Source organism: Sus scrofa, chromosome 2 (assembly GCF_000003025.6).
Source record: "Sus scrofa isolate TJ Tabasco breed Duroc chromosome 2, Sscrofa11.1, whole genome shotgun sequence".
Lineage (NCBI taxonomy): Eukaryota > Metazoa > Chordata > Mammalia > Artiodactyla > Suidae > Sus > Sus scrofa.
The window spans coordinates 58831957-58854227 of NC_010444.4; the positions used below are offsets into that span (position 1 = coordinate 58831957).

At 45.2% G+C, this 22271-nt stretch overlaps 1 protein-coding gene across 19 annotated transcripts in view; it reads left to right on the top strand.

Moving 5' to 3' along the window:
• The window catches only part of SUGP2 (SURP and G-patch domain containing 2), a 37851-nt gene that overhangs the window by 3948 nt on the left and 11632 nt on the right, over positions 1-22271 (top strand). For all 19 annotated transcript variants that reach the window (XM_021083458.1, XM_021083461.1, XM_013991310.2 and 16 more), the window contains exons 3-6: positions 4777-6384; positions 10732-10852; positions 17964-18451; positions 19519-19630. In XM_021083458.1, the coding sequence (XP_020939117.1) occupies positions 4777-6384; positions 10732-10852; positions 17964-18451; positions 19519-19630 (2329 nt within the window). The remainder of the gene's footprint in view (positions 1-4776; positions 6385-10731; positions 10853-17963; positions 18452-19518; positions 19631-22271) is intronic.

Consider the following 22271-nt stretch of genomic DNA (forward strand, 5'->3'; position numbering starts at 1 on the left):
GGACTTCTTGCTGGAACATCAACATTCACTCTTTTTTTTTTTTTTTTTTTTTTTTTTTTTTTTGCCGTTTCTTGGGCTGCTCCTGCGGCATATGGAGGTTCCCAGGCCAGGGGTCCAATCGGAGCTGTAGCTGCCAGCCTACACCAGAGCCACAGCAACGTGGGATCTGAACCGATTCTGTGGCCTACACCACAGCTCACGGCAAAGCCGGATCCTTAACCCACTGAGCAAGGCCAGGGATCGAATCCGCAACCTCATGGTTCCTAGTCGGATTTGTTAACCACTGCGCCACGACGGGAACTCCAGCATCCACTCTTGTTCCTTGTGGTCTGTTCCCCATACAGCAACCAGTGAGGTTGTCTCTTTGCTCTAAACCCCCTAAGGCTTTCTGTCTCATTCAGAGTAAATGCCAGAGTCCTCTTAAGGGCCTGGCTTGCTCTGGTATCTGCTCCCTTCTCTTTGCATCTGCTGTTGTAATAGTTCCCTAGTTTTGCTGCACATAAGAATCATTTGGGTTTTTTTAAAAAAAAACCATAATGCCCAGGTCACACCTCAACCTGATTAAATCAGTATACCTGAAGGTCCCCAGGAACTTCAATGTACAGCAGAGTTTAGGTCCTGCTTCCTTACCATTTTGCCCCTCCTTCCCTCTGTTCTATTCTGGCCACAGTTGTCCCCTACTCATCTTACCTCAGGGCTTTGTCCTCACACTCCCTCTACCTGGAAGGCTTTCCCCATAACTGCACGTTCTGGCTCTGCACTTCAGGCCTCTGCTACTCAGATACGTTGTTGTCAGAGCTGCCCACCTTTACCAGCCTGTCTAAAAATGGTTTTCCCTCTTCACGTTCCCACCTGCTTGATATTTCTTATTGGCACTTTTATTATATCTGAAGGATTTTTTGTTAATTGTTTGACTTCCTCAACTGACAAGTCCAGGAAAGTAGGGACTTCGTTGTCGCCTTTCCCTGCTGTAACTTCAGTGCCTAGAGCAGTGCCTACATACAATAGATGCTTAGTAAGTACTTGTTGGACAAATAAACTTGGATTTATACAAAGCCTTAGCTTCCTGTGGCCTTTCGGCCTATCTCTACTTCTTGGCTTCTCTCTCTCCCTTTTTCTTTTTCTTTTCTTTCCTTTTTTGCTTTTTAGTGCTGCAGTTGCGGCATGTGGAAGTTCCCAGGCTAGGGGTAGAAATGGAGCTACAGCTGCTGGCCTGCACCACAGCCACAGCGACATGGGAACCAAGCCGCATCTGCCACCTACACCACAGCTTCCGGCAATGCTGGATCCTTAACCCAGTGAGCAAGGACAGGGATCAAACCCTCATCCTCATGGTTTCTAGTCGGGTTCATTAACCACTGAGCCATGAAGGGAACTCCCTCCGTTTTCTTTTTTTCCCCCCATGATCTCTCTCCCTTTTCTTTACATTTGACTTTCCAACTAGATGGTAGATTCTGTTTCAAAAGCTAGAAAGTAAGAAAGGCACTCTGTGCAAAGTCTCCCTGAGGCCCACTGTGGGTGTTCCCGTACAGCTGTAGTTTACTTCTATTCCTAGCTTCTTACAGTTTCTTTGCATGAATGAGCAAATGCAAATATAGTTTCCTATTTTCCTCATTTCTACACAGAGGAGGACAAAAGCACACACTGTGCAGTTTCCACTGTGGCCTCTGTTGTTGCTTGTTTAACTTCTGCCTTCCCTCTTATTTGCCTCAATCTCTGTTTTTTCAGGTATTGGTTGGCTCAGTGGACCTTTCCAAGGGAGCTATCAGCCAACTTTGGGTCAAGTGCTTGGCCAAGGCCCAGGCAGATGTGGTGGGGGCAGTGTCAGATGTGGCACCAGCCTCAGAGGCACTGTGGGCCAAGAGTTCCTCGTAGGAAGCAGGAAAGGCAGGCAGCCTCTAGAAAAACTGTCTGTTCTGTGAGACAGACAGTTGTGTGATAGAAGTAGAAATACGTAAGTGTTCTGTTTGCAGTAAAGAAGTCTGGGTTATTTGGGGACCAAATACCCTTTCCTGAGTCTAAAAGAGGGCCAGTTAAACAGAGCCAGAGCAGGAGATCTGAATGAGTAAGGGGCATTGCTGCCTAGCCTCCATGGACTGTCGTCAGGGCAAATGCAAGCCCAGTGCTTGTAGGTCTTCTGTTTTTGTAAGTAGTAATCTAGAATTTTAAGTGAAATCACATGCATTTTGTTTTAAATTTTATTGAAGTATACTAGATTCATAATGTTGTGTAATTTCTGCTATACAGCAAAGTGATTCAGTTATACATATATTCTTGTTCATATTCTTTTCCATTATGGTTTATCACAGGATGTTGAATGTAAGTTCCCTGTGCTATACAGTAGGACCTTGTTTATCTATCCTATGTATAATAGTTTGCCTCTGCAAACTCCCAAGTCCCAAACTCCCTGTCCTTTCTTCCCCTCTTGGCAACCACAAATCTGTTGTCTGTGTCTGTTTTATAGGTAAGTTCATTTGTGTTATTTATTTATTTGGGTCTTTTTGGGGGGAAGGGGCATACCCACGGCATATGGAGGTTTCCAGGCTGAGGTCAAATCAGAGCTGTAGCCACTGGCCTATGCCACAGCCACAGCAATGTCAGATCCGAGCCACGTCTGTGACCTATACCGCAGCTCATGGCAACGCCAGATCCTTAACCCACTGATTGAGCCCAGGGTTGGAACCTGCATCCTCATGGATGCTAGTCATAGTCATTTCCACTGAGCCACAACAGGTCATTTTTGGCCACCCCCCAGCATATGGAGCTCCCAGGCCAGGGATCAGATCTGAGCCACAGTCGTGACCTAAGCTGCAGCTGTGGCAACACGATTCCTGATCCACTATGCCAGGCCAGGGATCAAACTCATGTCCCAGTGGTTCTCAAGATGCCACTGATTCTATTGCACCACAGTGAGAGCTCCTATTTTTTTATTTTGTTTTTTTCTTTTTATGGCTGCTCCTGTGGCATATGGAAGTTCCCAGACTAGAGGTCAAATCAGAGCCACATCTGCATCCTATGCTGCAGCCTGTGGCAATGCTGGATCCTTAACCCTCTGCTGCATCACAGTGGAAATTCCCAATTGTGTCATATTTTAGATTCCACATATAAGCGATATTGTATGGCATTTGCCTTTCTCTTTCTTACTTTCTTCATTTACTTATTATAATACTCTCTGTCCATCCATGTTGTTGCAAATGGCATTATTTTATTCCTTTTTATGACTTGAGTAGTATTCAGTTGTATGTATGTACCACATCTTCTTTATCCACTTAGGTTAATTCCATTTCTTGGCTATTGTGAATAGTACTACTATGAATATAGGGGTGCATTTTTTGCCGCACCCAGGGCATATGTAAGTTCCTGGGCCAGGTACATGTATCTTTTTGAATTATAGTTTTATCCAGATGTACGCCCAGGAGTGGGATTGCAGGATCATATGGCCACTCTATTTTTAGCTTTTTGTCGTTTTTGTTTGTTTTTCCTTTTTACAGCTAGCCACACCTCTGATATGTGGAAGTTCCCAGGATAGGGGTCAAATCGGGGCTGCACCTGCCAGCCTATGCCACAGCCACAGCAACACTGGATCCAAGCCACATCTGTGACCTATGCCACAGCTTGTGGCACTGCCAGATCCTTAACTCACTGAGTGAGGCCAGGGATCAAACCAGCATCCTCATGGACTCTTATGTCGGGTTCTTAATCCACTGAGCCACAATGGGAACTCCTATTTTTAGTTTTTGAGGAATCTCCATACTCTTTTCCATTGTGGCTACACCAGTTTACATTCCATTCAACAGTGTAGCAGGGTTCCCTTTTCTCCACACCCTCTCCAGCATTTATTATTTGTAGACTTTTAAATGGTGGCCATTCTGAAACCAGTGTGAGGTGGCACCAAGAAGTTTTGATTTGTATTTCTCTAATTGGTGATGTTGAGCATCTTTTCATGTCTGTTGGCCATCTCTATGTCTTTGGAAAAATGTCAGTTTAGGTCTTCTGCCCACTTTTCCTTTTTTTTTCCTTCCTTCCTTCCTTCCTCCTTTCTTTCTTTCTTTCTTTCTTTCTTTCTTTCTTTCTTTCTTTCTTTCTTTCCCTTTTTAGGGTTGCACCTGTAGCATATGGAAGTTCCCAGGTTAGGGGTCTAATCAGAGCTACAGCTGCTGGCCTATGCCACAGCAACACAGTATCTAAGCCATGTCTGCAACCTACACCACAGCTCATGGCAATGCCAGATCCTTAACCCACTGAGCAAGGCCAAGGATCAAATCTGCAACCTCATGGTTCCTAATCAGATTCATTTCCACTGCGCCACGACGGGAACTCCTTCTGCCCATTTTTCAGTTGTTTTTTGTTGTTGTTGAGTTGTATGAGCTTTTTGTATGTTTTGGAAATCACATGCATTTTATTTTTATTTTATTTATTTTATTTTTTGCTTTTTAAGGCCACACTTGTGGCATATGGAGGTTCCCAGGCTAGGGATCAAATTGGAGCTGTAGCTGCCAGCCTACACCACAGCTACAGCAGTGCCGGATCCTTCATCCACTGAGTGAGGCCAGGGATCGAACCTGTGTCCTCATGGATGCTAGTCAGATTCTATTTCTCTGAGCCACGACAGGAACCCCCCCTGAAATCATATGCATTTTAAATGTTGGCAACAAATGTGAATTTCTAAAATGTACTCTGATAAAGTACCCCTGCTGGCTAGTGATCTGTGAATCATCTGTTTGTAACCTCAGGTCTAAAGTACCTTTGTGTTTCTTTTTGGGTTTTTTCTTTCAGATCTTCTAAGGACGGTCCCAAGAGCCAGAGCAGATATGTTTGATGACATTCACAGTGACAGCAGGTATACTCTGGGTGGGTCTATAGCTCATCCTCGAGACACTGGGAGAGAAGGCCTAAGAAGTGATGTATTTCCAGGACCTTCCTTCAGATCAAGCAACCCTTCTGTAAGTGAAGACAGCTACTTTCGCAAAGAATGTGGACGGGATCTGGAATTTTCTCACACTGACTCCCGAGACCAGGTCTTTGGCCACCGAAAATTGGGACATTTCCGTTCTCAGGACTGGAAATTTGCACTCCGTGGCTCTTGGGAACAAGACTTTGGCCACTCAGTTTCTCAAGAATCCTCCTGGTCACAGGAGTATAGTTTTGGTCCCTCTGCATTACTGGGGGACTTTGGCTCCTCCAGGCTGATTGAGAAAGAGTGTTTGGAGAAAGAGAGTCGGGATTATGATGTGGACCATCCAGGGGAGGCTGACTCTGTGCTCAGGGGCAGCAGCCAAGTTCAAGGCAGAGGCCGAGGTCTAAACATTGTTGATCAGGAAGGTGCCCTCCTAGGAAAGGGGGAGACGCAAGGCCTGCTCACGCCTAAAGCGGGGGTTGGGAAACTTGTCACACTGAGAAGTGTGAGCACAAAAAAGGTACCCACTGTAAGTCGTATCACTCCCAAAACTCAGGGCACTAACCAAATCCAGAAAACTACCCCAAGTTCTGATGTGACCCTGGGGACAAACCCAGGGACGGAAGATGTCCAATTCCCCACTCAGAAAATCCCTTTGGGGCTTAATCTGAAGGATATTCGGCTCCCCAGAAGAAAGATGAGCTTTGATCTCATAGATAAATCTGATGTTTTTTCAAGATTTGGGATAGAAATAATCAAATGGGCAGGATTCCACACCATAAAAGATGATGTTAAATTTTCCCAGCTTTTCCAGACTCTCTTTGAACTTGAAACCGAAACCTGTGCTAAAATGCTCGCCTCATTCAAATGCTCTTTAAAACCAGAGCACAGAGATTTTTGCTTTTTTACTATCAAATTTTTAAAGCACTCTGCTTTGAAAACACCCAGAGTTGATAACGAGTTTTTAAACATGCTTTTAGACAAAGGTGCTGTGAAGACCAAAAATTGCTTTTTCGAAATCATAAAGCCCTTTGATAAATACATAATGAGACTTCAAGACCGGCTTCTGAAGAGTGTCACACCCCTGCTCATGGCCTGCAATGCCTATGAGCTGAGTGTCAAGATGAAGACCCTCAGTAACCCCTTGGACTTGGCCGTTGCCCTGGAGACCACTAATTCTCTCTGCCGGAAGTCTTTAGCTCTTTTGGGACAGACATTCTCTTTGGCCTCTTCTTTCCGACAAGAGAAAATCTTAGAAGCTGTTGGCCTCCAAGATATAGCTCCCTCTCCTGCTGCATTTCCAAACTTTGAGGACTCTACCCTGTTTGGGAGAGAGTACATCGATCACCTAAAGGCTTGGCTGGTCAGCAGTGGGTGTCCACTCCAGGTCAAGAAAGCCGAACCTGAGCCAGCTCGAGATGAGGAGAAAACAGTTCCTCCTGCTAAACCTGAAATTCAGGCCAAGGCTCCAAGTGGTCTGAGTGATGGTAAGGAAAGCAGCAGAAGTTTCTGTTTGTTATGATTGATTAAGTTTCCTTTTTTTTTTTTTTTTTTTTTTTTTTAGGGCCGCACCTGCAGCACACTGAGATTCCCAGGCTAGGGCTTAAATAGGAGCTGTAGCTGCTGGCCTGTGCCACAGCCATAGCAATACAGGATCCAAACCATGTCTGCAACCTACACCACAGCTCATGGAAACGCTGGATCCTTAACCCACTGAACAAGGCCAGGGATCAAACCTGTGTCCTCATGGATGCTAGTCAGATTCGTTAACTGCTGAACCATGACGGGAACTCTGTGTTATGATTTATTTTTCATGTTTCCTTGTAATGTTTCTTACTCTCTTTGAGATTTGTACATGGAAGTTCTTTAACCATTTGGAAGAAAATCAGAATTTTAGCAGAAAACTCACAGTGACCAGAATATATGCCTGCCATTCATTCTATAAGCGTGTGAGCATGTATTAAGAATCTTCTGTCCACCAAAGAAGTCCTTAGACTTTCTGGGTCACACACTCCTTTGGGAATCTGATGAAAAACTATGGTCCTTGGGAGTTCCCATCGTGGCTCAGTGGTTAACGAATCTGACTAGGAACCATGAGGTTGCAGGTTTGATCCCTGGCCTTGCTCAGTGGGTTAAGGATCTGGCGTTGCCATGAGCTGTGGTATAGGTTGCAGACGCAGCTCAGATCCTGCGTTGCTGTGGCTCTGGCGTAGGCTGACAGCTACAGCTCCGATTAGACCCCTAGCTTGGGAACCTCCATATGCTGCAGGAGCGGCCTTAGAAAAAGCAAAAAGACAAGAAAAGCTGTGGTCCTTGCCAGAGAAAAATGCACATATGTTTGTACACAGTTTTGCTTGCACTTTCTGGTGTGTTTGTACCATCCTGCAGCCAAGGTTAAGAGGCCTTATGCCACCCCTTCCCTGTGTTCCCCGCACCCCCCAGGTATTACTAGAAGGGGGAATAAATGCTGGGCACTGTCTCCAAGGACTCCTCAGGCTCCTGAGTGAAAGAAATCACAAAACCCAGCCCCTTCTGTGCTGGGATTAAGAGCTATGTAGGAGAGGCCTCAGCCTGCACAGGAGGAGCTGGGGAGTCAGGGAGGCAGTGTTTTGAGGACAGACACCTTTTCACCTGTTTACTTTTTTAGATTGGCTAAAGTTCGAGAGCTAACTTAGATATACCTGGTAAGCTGCAGTTGATGAATTGGCTTACTTGGAAGGGGAAAGACCAAGAAGAAGGTAATAGAGATAGAAACAACTGTTTTGTGTCCCTTTTCCCTCTCCCTTAGCTCCCAGGATGAATGTTCTCATAACCCAGACATCCCAGAGGTCATGAGCATGTGTAGTCGCCATGTAACCAGCAAGGAAGTCCCTTTTCCTCCTGATATAGTTCTTAGCTTCCATTGCCCCAGCCGACTGGGGAAGTCTTGTTTTTCCCTGACTTTCTTCAGTCCTCTCCAGCCTTGTGCAACAGGCACTGGGTAGGTCCCACCATGATGAGTGGCCACACCTCCCAGAGAGGGAGCCTTCCATAAGTGGTTTCGAGGCTTAAGCAGGACCCCTCTTCCCTATACCTGCCCCAGAGTAGTGGGATAGAAAGTCAGTATAACAATGATACTGAAAGGGCAAAAAGACCAAACAAACAATGATACTGAAGAACTTTGTAAGAAAGATGAAAAAGTCCCCCATAACCTAATGTTGCCCACCCCTGTCCTCTGACCGTGCTGCTGTACAGGCTTGCCTGTAGCTGCAGTCTTGCCATGCTGCAAACAGTAGAGTCTGCTCTTTTATAGGATTATCAAGGCTCTTTTCTGTGTTTTTATAGCAATTGCTGCATCTTGATATTGACTTAATGTAAATTTACTTCATCTCTCTTCCTTGCGGTTGGACTCACGCTGCCTTTTACAAGAGGCTTCTGAGGCTGAGCAGAGCTGGATTCCCATGTAGTTGGCATCTGCAAGCCTTGTCTTCTTGTTTGATCAGCAGGTAGATGGCGCCAACACCCACATCTCAATGGGACACTGCCCTGCCACTACTTCCATTACTGTTAGAAGTGCTGGGGAAACATCTTTGATTGGATATATTGATTATTACTATTATTTTCATTAAACTTTTTTTTTTTTTTTCTTTTTGCTATTTCTTGGGCCACTCCCGCGGCATATGGAGGTTCCCAGGCTAGGGGTTGAATCGGAGCTGTAGCCACCAGCCTACGCCAGAGCCACAGCAACATGGGATCCGAGCTGCGTCTGCAACCTACACCACAGCTCACGGCAACGCCAGATCGTTAACCCACTGAGCAAGGGCAGGGACGGAACCCGCAACCTTATGGTTCCTAGTCGGATTCGTTAACCACTGTGCCACAACGGGAACTCCTAAACTTTTTTTTTTAATCCTTCTTTAAGGAGATGTTCTCAGAATGATTGCTGGGCCAAACCTAGGACCCACTTTCTGGCTCTGGGCTATGATTATCCCTAGAGATGATTGCAGCAGTGGACAAATTTCATTGTCTTTGAAAGCTTCTGACTTTGAACCTCTTACTCTTTTGTAAAATTATATAAATCTAGCAGTTCTATAAAATGAGAGCCAACATCAAAAGAAAAAGGAAAGTAAGGAGTTCCTGTTGTGGCACAGCGGAAACAATCCCACCAGGAACCATGAGGCTCCGGATTCCACCCCTGGCCTTGCTCAGTGGATTAAGGATCCAGTGTTGCTGTGAGCTGTGGTGTAGGTCGCAGATACAACTCGGATTCCGAGTTGTTGTGGCTGTGGTGTAGGCCAGCAGCTGTAGCTCCAATTTGACCCCTAGCCTAGGAACCTCCATATGCCATGGGTGATGCCCTAAAGAGCAAAAAAAGAAGAAAAAAAAAAAGGGAAAGTAATTTCAGAGGGGAAATGACATGACAATTGAAGGATTGACTCCTCTTTTGTTAAGATCTGATATGGATGTTTAAAATACCATTCCACAGAACAAACTGGAAAACCTCTCCAGTTCGGGGTAATTTTTGTTGAATGAATGAAAAAATAGACCATCTGTGCTATTAAAACTTTTAAGTATCAGAAAACTAAAAAGTCCTAGTATTTAAGGTCATAACACACTTCTGTGTTGCTGGTAGCATTACAAGTCAGGAGTTCCCGCTGTGGTACAATGGGATCAGTGGCATCTCTGCAGTGCCAGGATGCAGGTTTTGATCCCTGGCCCGGCAGAGTATGTTAAAGGATCTGGCATTGCCCTAGCTGTGGCGTAGGTCACAACAGTGGCTCGGATCTGATCCCTGGCCCGTGAACTCCATAGGCCGAGTCGGCCAAAAAAAAAAAAAAAAAAATGCAAGTCATATTGAAGGAAATTCACACCTTAAAAAATGTTTTCATACATTCAGCAAATATTTTCTGTCAACACCTACCTTAGGACCATTGACTTCTTTAATTGGAAATTTTTTCTTTGTTAATTTATATGTTTTCTGATTACAAAATGTGTGTTTATTTTTTATAGAAAAAGCACATAAAAAATGAAATCTCGAAGGTCCCATTGTGGTGCAGTGGAAACAAATCTGACTAGTAACCATGAGGTTGTGGGTTCCATCCCTGGCCTCATTTGGTGGGTTGAGGATCCGGCATTGCCATGAGCTGTGGTGTAGGTCGCAGACGCGACTTGGCTCTGGTGTTGCTGTGGCTGTAGTGTAGGCCTGCAGCTATAGCTCCGATTCAACCCCTAGCCTGGGAACCTCCATATGCCGCAGGTGCAGCTCTAAAAATCAAGAAAAAAAAGAATTCTCTGATAAACCTACCACCCATAGATAACCTCTGTTAACTTTCTGGTGTATTTCCTTTTTTCTTTTTCTTTTTCTTTTTTTTTTTTTTTTGGCATATTTCTTATCTTTTTTTTCTTTGTGTATGCATCTTTTCTTCCTTTTTTCATGTTGGGAGTCTAGATATACTTTTACATATTTTATACCTAGATACATTTTATGTCTTTCTATTTTCCCTTAATATTGTGAACATTCAAGTTAAGTTATATGCAAAAAGTGTTATGGAATTGCTATTTACCATTTCCTCTTATGGAATATGTACATGCATTTCTCTGTACAGTCATTATAAGTTTGTAACTGTTTTTTAGCGATTATGCTGTTATAGCTTTTGGGAGGATGTTTTGCATATTGGTTTCTAGAATAACAGAAATGCTGTTATGTTAACATTTTCAATGTTGGTCTCTAGTGAATGAGGATTTCCGTTGCTGGTGCCTGCTTAGGTTCCATCCTAAGCCCTCAATTCTGTCCTGGTCTTCTAGGCCCCATGTGGTCCAGTGTGTTTCTCAGAAAGCCCTTCTGTGTGTTCCAGAGGTCCCCCAGCGAGCAGATCACAAAGTGGTGGACATCATTGACCAGCTGGTCTCACGTGTAGTCGGAGGCAGCCTGTCTCCCAAAGAGAGAGCTCTTCTCAAGGAGGACCCTGCTTACTGGTAAGTCTTTAAATGTTGCTCTTTAGAATCCCTCCTATAAAAAGCACATGGCAGTGTTTTTGTTGCTCTGATGGTGTCCAGAGCAGAGGGTAAGATGCTTGTTTTGAGCTTTGCTGTCAATGGGAAGAGCATGAGGGTGGACAAGTTCACATGGGTTTAATCCTCCTGCTTACCTGCCATGTGGCCTTCTCTCATCCAGACATGGAGCTCCTTGGCCCTGCTGTGTTAGTTTGAGGATGAGGTGAGAGGTGCATATGCAAAGAGAGTATAAGATGAGTATGTCACAGAAATTATTTGTGACTGATGGCTACTGTTTGTTAAACTGTCTTTTCCTTTTGCCTTACTGCCTCTTCACTTGAACAGCTTTTTAAAATTAAGGTTTTCACCATAAATACAGAACTTGCTTATTAGAGAAGATAAAGAACAAAAGGTGGGAGAAGCCACCTGTGTGCCTGCTGACGTCCACTGACATTTTGGGGCATTTGCTTCTGGTCTTTCTGCTCATGAAAGGCTGTTTGGTTTTTAATGATAGTTGTGATTATCCTGTGATATAATATGCCCTATTCCTTTTAAATAACACAGGAAAATGCTCATATCCTTCTCTGTAAACATTTCAGATGGCTGCATTTACTGGTCCATAGAGTAGGTGGTCATTTTGTTTAGCCATTCTATCTTTTTTTCTTTTTATGGCTTCACTGGCAGCCATAAGGAAGTTCCCAGGCTATGGGTCATATTGGAGCTGCAGCTGCTGGCCGATGCCACAGCAACACTGGATCCAAGCTGCATCTTTGACCTATGCCGCAGCTTGTGGCATCGCTGGATCCTCAACCCACTGAGGGAGGCTGGAGATCGAACCTGAGTCCTTGTGGATACTAGTCAAGTTCTTAACCTACTGAGCCATAACAGGAACGCCTAGCTATTCCTCTCTTGTTAGATTTTTTTTTTTTTTCCTGGCTCCGCCCAAGGCATACCAAAGTTCACTGGTCAGGAATCAAACCCGTGCCACAGCAGCATCATGAGCCATAGAAGTGACAACTCTGGATCCTTAACCCTTAACCTGCTGAGCCACCAAGAAACTCCCTCTTGTTGGATTTTTAGAGTTTTTTTTTTTTTTTTTTTAATGCCCCCACCTGTGGCATATGAAGTTCCCAGGCCAGGTATTGAGTCTGAGCCACAGTTGTAACCTACAACACAGCTGTAGCAGCAGTGGATCCTTTAACCCACTGTGCTGGACTAAGGATTGAACCTCTGTCTCTGCAGAAGCCCAAGTCTTGGCAGTAGGATTCTTAACCCATTGTGCCATAGCAGGAACTCCTAGAATGTTTTTGATTGTATACTATTTTTAATTTTTTTCTGTGAATTGCTTAATGAATCACATTTTTGGCATGTGTTTAGGATTATCTCTAGATTAGATTGCTAGAAATAGAAAAGTTTATACTTTGTGTATTTGCTTTTGTTTGTTTGTTTGTTTGCTTTTTATGGCCACAACTGCAGCATATAGAAGTTCCCAGGCCAGGAGTTCCCGTCGTGGCTCAGTGGTTAACGAATCTGACTAGGAACCATGAAGTTGCGGGTTCGATCCCTGGCCTTGCTCAGTGGGTTAAGGATCCGGCATTGCCGTGAGCTGTGGTGTAGGTCACAGACACGGCTTAGATCCCGAGTTGCTATAGCTCTGGTGTAGGCTGGCAGCTACAGCTCCGATTAGACCCCTAGCCTGGGAACCTCCACTTGCCACAGGAGCAGCCTTAGAAAAGGCAAAAAGACCAATTAAGATCTTGGAAATGAAAAATGTAATTGTTAAAATAAAAACCTCAGTGGTTGGTCAATAGAATAGACCTGGATGAAGACAGATTAGGTTCCTAGACTTGGAGACTTGATCACCTGTGAGTTCCTTTAGAAGGAATTGCCCAGAGACTATAAGGATAGGGTGATACCAAAAAAAAAGTGCTTTTAAAAAAACTAGTAGACTTAGTGTTTTGGTACATATGTTTGAATACTTAATTCAAAGTTGGACTTGTATGGGAGTTCGCATTATGGCTCAGCAGGTTAAGAACCCGACTAGTATTCATGAGGATGTGGGTTCCATCCCTGGCCTTGATCAGTGGGTTAAGGATTTGGCATTGCCACAAGCTGCGGCATAGGCCGCAGATGCAGCTCAGATCTGTTATTGCTGTGACTGTGGGGTAGGTCTGGAGCTGCAGCTCCGACTCAACCCCTAACCTGGGAACTTTCATATGTGGCAGGTTTGGCCCTAAATGGGGAAAAAAAAAAAAAAAAAAAAAAAAAAAAAAAAAGGAGTACTTATTTGTAATTTACAAAAAAAAAAAGTAAGAAAATAAATCAGTTGAACTAAAGGCAAAATGTTTCTGCCATGATCCAGTCTCATGCAGTCACTTTTTAGTTCCACTCCTTGGAGGTAGTCACTTTTAGTTCTTTAAACTACTCTTAACATTTACCTCTGTATCTCTAGAGATAATATGCCTGTGTTGCTCGTTTTTGTTTTTGTTTTTGTTTTGTCTTTTTGTCCTTTTAGGGCCACACCCGCGGCATATGGAGGTTCCCAGGCTGGGAGTCGAATCGGAGCTGTAGCCGCCAACCGACGCCACAGCCACAACAACTCGGGATCTGAGCTGCATCTTTGACCTACACCTCAGCTCACGGCAACGCTGGATCCTTAACCCACTGGGCAAGGGCAGGGATCGAACCTGCAACCTCATGGTTACCAGTCTGGTTCATTAACCACTGAACCACAACGGGAACTCCTTGTTTTTTTTTATTTTAATTACTTTAAAAAAGTAATTTTTACTTTATATTTGGAGTAAGTTGATTTCCTGTATTGTTCTTTCTTCATTATCAGTTGTACAGTATTACTGTTGTACGTATGAAGATAGATGGGAATTTTGCTCACTTTCCTCCCCAGTGTTTGAGGATTTCTTAGTCATTGATCAGAGGATGCTCTTTTTGCTAGGTCTTAACACAATAATGTGTTCTTTTTATTAGTAAGTGAAAGGTTCAGTTCTTAGAAAGCAGATAGGGAGGGTTTCCATTATCTGTACCTGCTGGGGTCTAGCAGAGATTTGAGACTCCCTCTCTTCATGGGGAAGGGTAAACACAAGTTTGTTCACAACCTCACAGCCAAGCCTTGTGGACGGAACTGGCCACTGCTTTTTCCCAAGGTGGCCTACCCCTTCTGGTGCACTAAAATATCAGTAATACAGACAGACACTTCCTCATTTGAAGGATTGAAAGGTAGACTTCCTTTGCTTTTTTTTTTGTCTTATTTTTAGGGCCGCACCCATGGCATATGGAGGTTCCCAGGCTAGGAGTCTAATCAAAGCTACAGCTGCCAGCCTACGCCACAGTGACAGCAACACCAGATCCAAACCATGTCCGTGACCTACACCACAGCTCACGGCAGTGCCGGATTCTTAACCCACTGAGCGAGGCCAGGGATTGAACCTGCCACCTCATGGTTCCTAATCAGATTCGTTTCCACTGCACCATGATGGGAACTCCCGACTTCCTTTGCTTTCTACAAAAGAGGTTGCAGAGGAACAAGCTTATAGAATGATCCCAACAGTTCAACATGTCGTGCGTTGTTTTCTCCCAGCTTCTAAATTGTCTCCTGGGAGTGGGATGGCACTTACCTTTTCTGGATTATGCTCTCCAGGGATAGTCTGCCATGTCCACATGTTGAGAGACTTGGGAAGAAGTAGGTGGCCAAGAATCTCTCTAGTTTAACCTTTAGCAGGATTGTCCAAAGGCCTCAAAATGAACAAAAAGTCTAATTGATGCTTCGGGGAAAAACTAAAATCTCACGTTATCTACACATGCAAGGGAGTGGAGTTCCCTGGTGGTTCAGCAGGCTAAGCATCCAGCATCGCCACTGACGTGGTTCAGGTTTGATCCCTGGCCCAAGAACTTCCATATGCCATGGGCGCAGCGAAGAAAAAAATTTTTTTAATAAACATGCAAGGGGAAGGAGGGAAGTGGATGTTAGGGCTCTTGTCTTATTTATAATAAGGCTATGTAGCTAGTGAGTAACTCTGGACAGTGACAGAGAATAAGAGCTTTAATGCTTATTCCCACTAAAAGCATAGAAATAGGATTTATAACTTCCATGCTACTATAAAGGGGAGAGGAAAGAAAAAAGAAAATAATTCAGTCCAATGATAAAAAAGAAAGAGGAGTTCCCATTGTGGCTCAGTGGGTTAAGAACCTGACTAGTATCTATGAGGATGCCAGTTTGATCCCTGACCTTGCTCAGTGGGTTAAGGATCTGACATTTCAGTGAGCTGTGGTGTAGATTGTAGATGCAGCTCAGAGCCTACTTTTCTGTGGCATAGTCCAGCAGCTGCAGCTCCAATTCGACCTCTAGCCTGAGAACTTCCATATGCCACAGGTGCGGCCCTAAAACTGAAAAAAGGAAAGAGAAGAAAAACAAGAACAAAAAAATGAAGAGGAAAGAGCAGATGCAAAACAAGAGTTTGAATACATTCAACTTATTAGGAATCCATGTTTCCATAGGTTGCCGCTACCTTTACTAGCCTGACGCTGGGGTTTAAAAGCACCAGGTTTTGCTTCCTCTCAGAGTCACTTAAAACACGGGAAATGGAAGGAGTTCCCGTCATGGTGCAGTGGTTAACAAATCCAACTAGGAACCATGAGGTTGCAGGTTCAATCCCTGGCCTTGCTCAGTGGGTTAAGGATCCAGTGTTGCCGTGAGCTGTGTGTAGGTCGTGGATGCAGCTTGGATCTGGTGTTGCTATGGCTCTGGTGTAGGCCGGCGGCTACAGCTCCGATTAGACCCCTATCCTGGGAACCTCCATATGCCGCGGGAGCGGCCGTAGAAAAGGCAAAAAGACAAAAACAAAAACAAAACAAAAAAAAAAAACAACACAGGAAATGGAAAACGAAGATGGAAGATTGCATACCGAGCAAATGCTACCAGAAAGAAAGGAGGTATGGAAATGTTACTTAAGACTAAACAGAAAAGAATTCAGACGGAAAAAAAAAGTTACTAACAAGGGAAAGTCATGGAGCTACAACAGCTGGGAATCTTACTGCTGGAACCGTGCAGCTATGAGCTACCTAAACAAGGTTTAGAAATAAAAGGGGGATAAGATAAATCCTTATCATGCTAGGAGACTTGACTATAATTCTCTGAAGTAGATAGATGTCATCCAAAAAAGGTATGGGAAACTTAGCACGCAGTAAATGGGTATTAGCAGAGATGCTGTGTTAATATTTGTTGACCACTTAATGAATGCCAGGCAGTATTCAAAGCATTTTCAAGGCCAGGGATCAAACCCATGTCCTCATGGATGCTAGTCTGGTTCGTTAACTGCTGAGCCACAACAGGAACTCCTAGAAGCCTGTTTTATTTTGGTGTTGCTGCTTTCAACTTTTATGCATTACATAATGTGGCTCACCTGATCTTCCTTTCCTGAGATGTACTGTAATTTTCTCCATGACCTCATTTAGAAGGTTTTTGTGAATGTTCACTTTCAGTTTGTGTTAGAGTGAGTACTGTTTGGTAAGTACGGCAATATTTCATGCGGCTTTTGGATTGCCTGATGGTAAGATCACATATTAGATGAAGTTCCTAATTACCAATGACAGAAGCTGATTGGACATGAGGTAGCAGTGCACAAGATGTTGGCAGCACTGCATGATGGGGGCAGCTCCGTTTGAAGCTCCTGTTGATGCTCTCTGCACAGTCAAGGTCTGGCTGGATCTGAGGAAACAGGCTGCATGCTGGCTCCTCTGCTGCCCTAAATGCTGTTGTGGACAACAGCAGTATCCTGCAAGATTGCACCCTAACAAGCAAGGGTTCCCACATAAGGGAAATTTGACAAATATGGGTGCTCTGGCCTCGCTCAGTGGGTTAAGGACCCAGTGTTGCCATGAGCTGTGGTGTAGGTCACAGACATGGCTTGGATGCCGTGTTGCTGTGGCTGTGGCAAAGGCCAGCGGCTACAGCTCTGATTCGACCCCTAGCCTGGGAACCTCCATATGCCGTGAGTACAGCCCTAAAAAGCAAAAAACAAAAAAATAAACAAAAAACCCACCAAAATCCCAGAGACTAGAAGGGAAGGGTTTATAGAGATGAAAGAAAGTGCTAATGAAATGGTCAACAGAGCAAATGTGTAGAAGTCTCTCTCCATTCTCCTTTTTAACCCATTCCTCAGAGCTAGTTCTTAAGTTTGCTTTCTAATCTTTTAACCTATGCGAAAAAAGCAAATATTCATGAATGTTATATACACGAAGCAGTTTCATATGGTACGTATTGATGTTGGTATTCTTTTTTTTTTTTTTTTTTGTCTTTTTGCTATTTCTTTGGGCCGCTCCCGCGGCATATGGAGGTTCCCAGGCTAGGGGTTGAATCGGAGCTGTGGCCACCGGCCTACGCCAGAGCCACAGCGATCCGAGCCATGTCTGCAACCTACACCGCAGCTCACGGCAACGCCGGATCGTTAACCCACTGAGCAAGGGCAGGGATCGAACCCGCAACCTCATGGTTCCTAGTCGGATTCGTTAACCACTGCGCCACGACGGGAACTCCCTGATGTTGGTATTCTTAGAGCTTGCTCTCCACTGGCAGTATTATGGATCTCTTCCTGTAACTCCTCTTTTCTGTACTGTTCTTTTTGTGATTCTGGCACGTGATTTCACAGCAGTCGCACACTGGCCTCAATGCAGTTAAAATGTCACTGAGTGTCCTCCACTTGAAGAGCAGCACCTCCTGAAAGTGGTCCAGGAGCAACACATGCCGCTCCCTGGCATTGGACTGTTTCCATGGTTCCAGGGTGACTGGTTTGTATTGTACGACCACCAGGAGCTGTGAGCTTTTTCTTGGCTGCTGCTGATGGAAATTGAGCAAGAATCAACCAGTGCTCCATAAAAGTTCCTGGTCACCCTATGGTCACTCTGAGCAGGGGCAGATGACCAGGGTCCAGTTCTGGGTCCTTGGTGGGTGGAGCTGGACAGAGCCTCTCTGACAGCAGGGAGGCCACCAGGTAGAAAGGAGTTGCACACGTGTATTTATAGCAATAATTTGGTCATGCTGGTGTATTCACAAATGTCTTGCTGTGCCTGTTTTGTTACATAGGTTTTTGTCTGATGATAGTAGTTTGGAGTACAAATATTACAAGCTGAAGCTGGCTGAAATGCAGCGGATGAGCCAGACCATGCCAGGAGCAGATCAGAAGCCAATGGCAGCAGAGTGTGCAGTCCGGGCCATGCTATATGCCCGGGCAGTCCGGAGCCTCAAGAAGAGGCTCCTCCCGGGACGGCGACGGGGGCTGCTTCGAGCTCAAGGGCTCCGGGGCTGGAAGGTGAGGAAAGCAACCACTGGGACCCAGACCCTCCTCTCCTCAGGCACCAGGCTGAAACACCATGGCCGTCAGGCTCCAGGCTCCTTGCAGGGAAAGCTGCCCCAGCCAGATGGAAATGCTGCTGCCAAGGACTGCCTGCCAGATCCAGCCGGACCCTCTCCTCAGGACCCCAGCCCAGAAGCCTCAGGCCCATCCCCCAAGCCAGCAGGTGTAGATGTCCCTGAAGCCCCTCAGAGCTCCTCTCCCTGCCCGTCTTCCGATGGTGAGTGCTTACGCCTGTCCCTCTCCTCTGAGCCCCAGTCCCAACTCTGGTTGATCTCCAGGGGTCTCTGCAGAGATGGGTGGCTTTAATGGGTTGGGCAGCAGGCAGTAAGGAAAGGGACCTGGCCAAGATGGTGCACACACAGAGGCACACTCTCTCCTCTTGCTTCCTTGAGGGGCCAGCCCTAGAGGCGTGCTGCACCCTTCCCCCTGTCCTGAGTGTGGAGCTGACACGAAGTGCTGCCAGCAACTCTGCTTCCCTTCAAGATCTTCCTGCTGGCCAGTAGGGTGTGCCATGTGCCCATGCTTGGGCCTTTGAACTCCTTGATCTGTTTCTTTCTGTTCTTACTGCTTCCTTAAGAACATTCCGTAGGGATGCCCTTGTTCTTATTCTGCTGCCTCTTTTCCTGCCAAGGTCTCTTACTTAGGGTTAGTCGACCCTCAGTTTCTTCTTTTGTTTCTCCCAGCCATTACCTTCTCCTTCCACACCAGGCCTGCCCTCTGGCCAGTGATTCTCATTTAGCACTAGTCCTGGGAATGGAGAGGGGGAAAAAAAAATCCATGCAACGGCTGTGTTTCTCTAGCTATTGTTATATAACAAGGTGCTCCAAATTGTAGCTTCAAACGAGGCATCCAGTGTTGGCTTTGAGAGAACTGGGCTAGGCTAGACCTGCAAATGTGTCTATAGGCAGTGGCAAGTTGTCTGGGACTATTAGCTGAAGTGATGGGGATGACTGGACTACATGCCTGTCACCCCCCAGCAGTCAGACTGTGTTTGTTCACCGGATGGTTGAGTTTGGGCATCCAGGAGAGGCAGAGGAGGTGCTTGAGGCCTCTGAGGCTCAGGCTTCTTGTTTCTGTCACCTTCTCAACCAGCAAGAGTCCCAGGGCCAGCCCCAATTCAAGGGGAGAAAAGAGTCCATCTCTGCTGGACAGAGGTGCAGAGTCATATGGCAAAGGGCAAGGCTACAATGAAGGACTGTCTTTGTAATCAGTCTCTGCAACCTTACCATGGGAACTGGCAGCTCAGAACCAATGCATGACAGTCGTTTTTGGGTTTTTTTGTAGTTGACACGAAGACCATGGAGACTGCAGAGAAACTGGCCAAATTTGTTGCTCAGGTGGGACCAGAGATTGAACAATTCAGCATAGAAAATAGCACTGACAACCCTGACCTGTGGTATGTACCCACTACACCCATTTGATTTGATTATGTTCACCCTATGAATGTCTTTGAGAGCCCGTAGGGCTGCCTGCAGATGGCCTCGTGCCCTGGAGGGCGTCCTGATATAAATCATGACTTTACTTCCACTGAGCTCAGGGCTGTTAGGGAGAAGCATCTGTTTTGGGTTGCTGGGAGACCTGCCCTCATCTGGGGCATTAGGGAAAAGCCTTCCCTGGAGGGAAATTTAAACAGGTTCCAAAGGGTCAATGGACATTGGCCAGGGAAAGAGGGAGAGAACACCCTGGCAGAGGGGCTGATAGGATCCCCAGAACCTTTGCAGCGGCAAAGAGGAGGGTATGTCCTCGCCTGTGAGTCTGAGGAGGAGTGGGGAACTGTCTTTAGTCTTGCTGGCTGCTCTGGGCATTGTGCTGCTCATGTGGCATGATGGATGGATGGATGAGTCATGGTCCTGGTGTGAGCAACAAGCATTTCCATGCAGTGGTGACCTGGCACCCTGTGCCAGGAGGGGGGGTGCCATTATTCTCTTCATTCCTCATCTGGGGTGGCCATTCAACTCTAGAGAGCCCAAAGGTGACAGAACCAGGATCCTACTCTGCCTGAGGGAAGTGAGTTCTTCTTTAGGGAGAGGCTGCCTGAGGGCCATGTGTTCCTGGTACTGAGCCATAACCCTCCTGGGCTCCCCTTGGAGTGGGTGGGGTTCCCGTGCTGCGTGGATTGTGTGCTGCCTGGACCTTTGCCCCACTCCCAAAGTGCTAGAGAGTTGTGCCTTAGTTTGTTTAAGGATATGGTTAAAATTTTTACATTTCCTGGAGAACTTCTGGGACTCAGTAGTGACTAAGCGCTCATGAGTCTGAGGAGGGGACACTGTTCCTGGTCTTTCTTGTTTGGGACCTTTTTCGATAGTGTAGATTCCCCTCCCTGAGGGCCACTCTCCTAGGAGTGTCATGAATGCTTGTCTCACTCCCCAACTTTTGGCATGCCTTTGAGCCAGTGGGATTGGTGAGAAATTTCTAATTTTCTCAGTGAAAGCAAAGCCTTTTTGTAAACTTGTGCCCTCTGAATACATTTCTGTAAGCCGTTCATATCACTTGCCCTTTTTTTAAAATTTATTTTTTATTAGAATGTAGTTGCTTTACAGTGTTGTGCCAATTTCTGTCATTTGCCTTTTTTTTTTTTTTTTTTTTGTCCAAGCCTGTGGCATGTGAAATTCTGGGGCCAGGCCACAGATTGAACCTGCGCTACAGCAGTGACAATACCAGATTCTTAACCCCTGAGCCACAAAGGAACTCCATTTGCCCTTTTTATTTTTATTTCTTTATTTTTTTTGTTTTTTATTTTTTGTCTTTTGTCTTTTTAGGGCCACACCCGCAGCATATGGAGGTTCCCAAGCTAGGGGTCTAATTGGAGCTATATCTACCACAGCCACAGCAATGCCGGATCCGAGCTGTGTCTTCGACCTATACCACAGCTCACGGCAATGCTGGAGTCTTAACCCACTGAGTGAGGGCAGGGATCGATCCTGCAACCTCATGGTTCCTAGTCGGATTCGTTTCCACTGCACCACGATGGGAACTCCCACCCATTTTAAAAATGAACAAACAAATAGTATTGTCCTCTTAAAAAAAAAAGTTTTGTTGAGGTAAATTGCCATGCCATAACTGCACGTATTTTGTGTAATACATTTGAATGCATGTTTACACTCATGCAACCATCACCACCAAGATGATGAACATCCATGAGCCAAAAGTTTCTTTGTGCTCTTTGTCATCCTTCCCTGCAGGCAGCTGCTAACCAATGCTCTCTCACTGTAAATAGTTTGCATTTTCTATAATTTTGTGTAAGTGTTGTTTGTTTTCTCCTTCTTTCTGGCTTTTTACTCCAGATAATTATTTGGATTCAGCCATGTTATGTGTGTCCATAGTTCATTCCTCTTTACTACTGAGTGTATTGCAGTGTATGACTGGACCACAGTTATTTACCCATTCAGCTGTTGATGGCAGTGAGATGTTTCTGGTCTGGGACAATTACAGATAAAGCTACTATGAGCAATTGTGTACAAGGTCTTTCTACTTCTCTTTAGTAAAATACTGAGGCAGGGAGGCCTCACATGGTGGGTCCATGTTTAACTTTTGAAGAAACTGCCAAACTGTCTTTCCAGGTGGCGGCACTGTTTTGCATTTCCAGCATCTTGGAAGAGAGTTCTGGTTCCTCCCATCCTTACCAGCACTTGATAGTGTCAGTCTTCTTCATGTTAGTGTCGGGGAATGTTGGGGAGGGGTGTTGCACTGTGTTCTCATTTGTGTTTCTCTGAGGAGAAATGGTGCTGAGCATTTTTGCACATGCTTGTGTCTTTCTTTAGTGTTTGGATCGTTGGCCCATTTTTTCATTGTTGTTTATTTACTTATTAATGAATTTTGAGAGTTCATTGTATATTCTTAATACAAGTCCTTTATCAGACATGTAATTTGTTGATATTTTCTCACAGTCTGTGACTTATTTTCTCATTCTAGCAGTGTCTTTTCGAGGGGAGAAGTTCTTAATCTTTGTCCTTTTCTTTTTCTTTTTTCTTTTTTTTTTTTTTTGTCTTTTTGCTCCCGCAGCACATGGAGATTCCCAAGCTATGGGTCAAATCGAA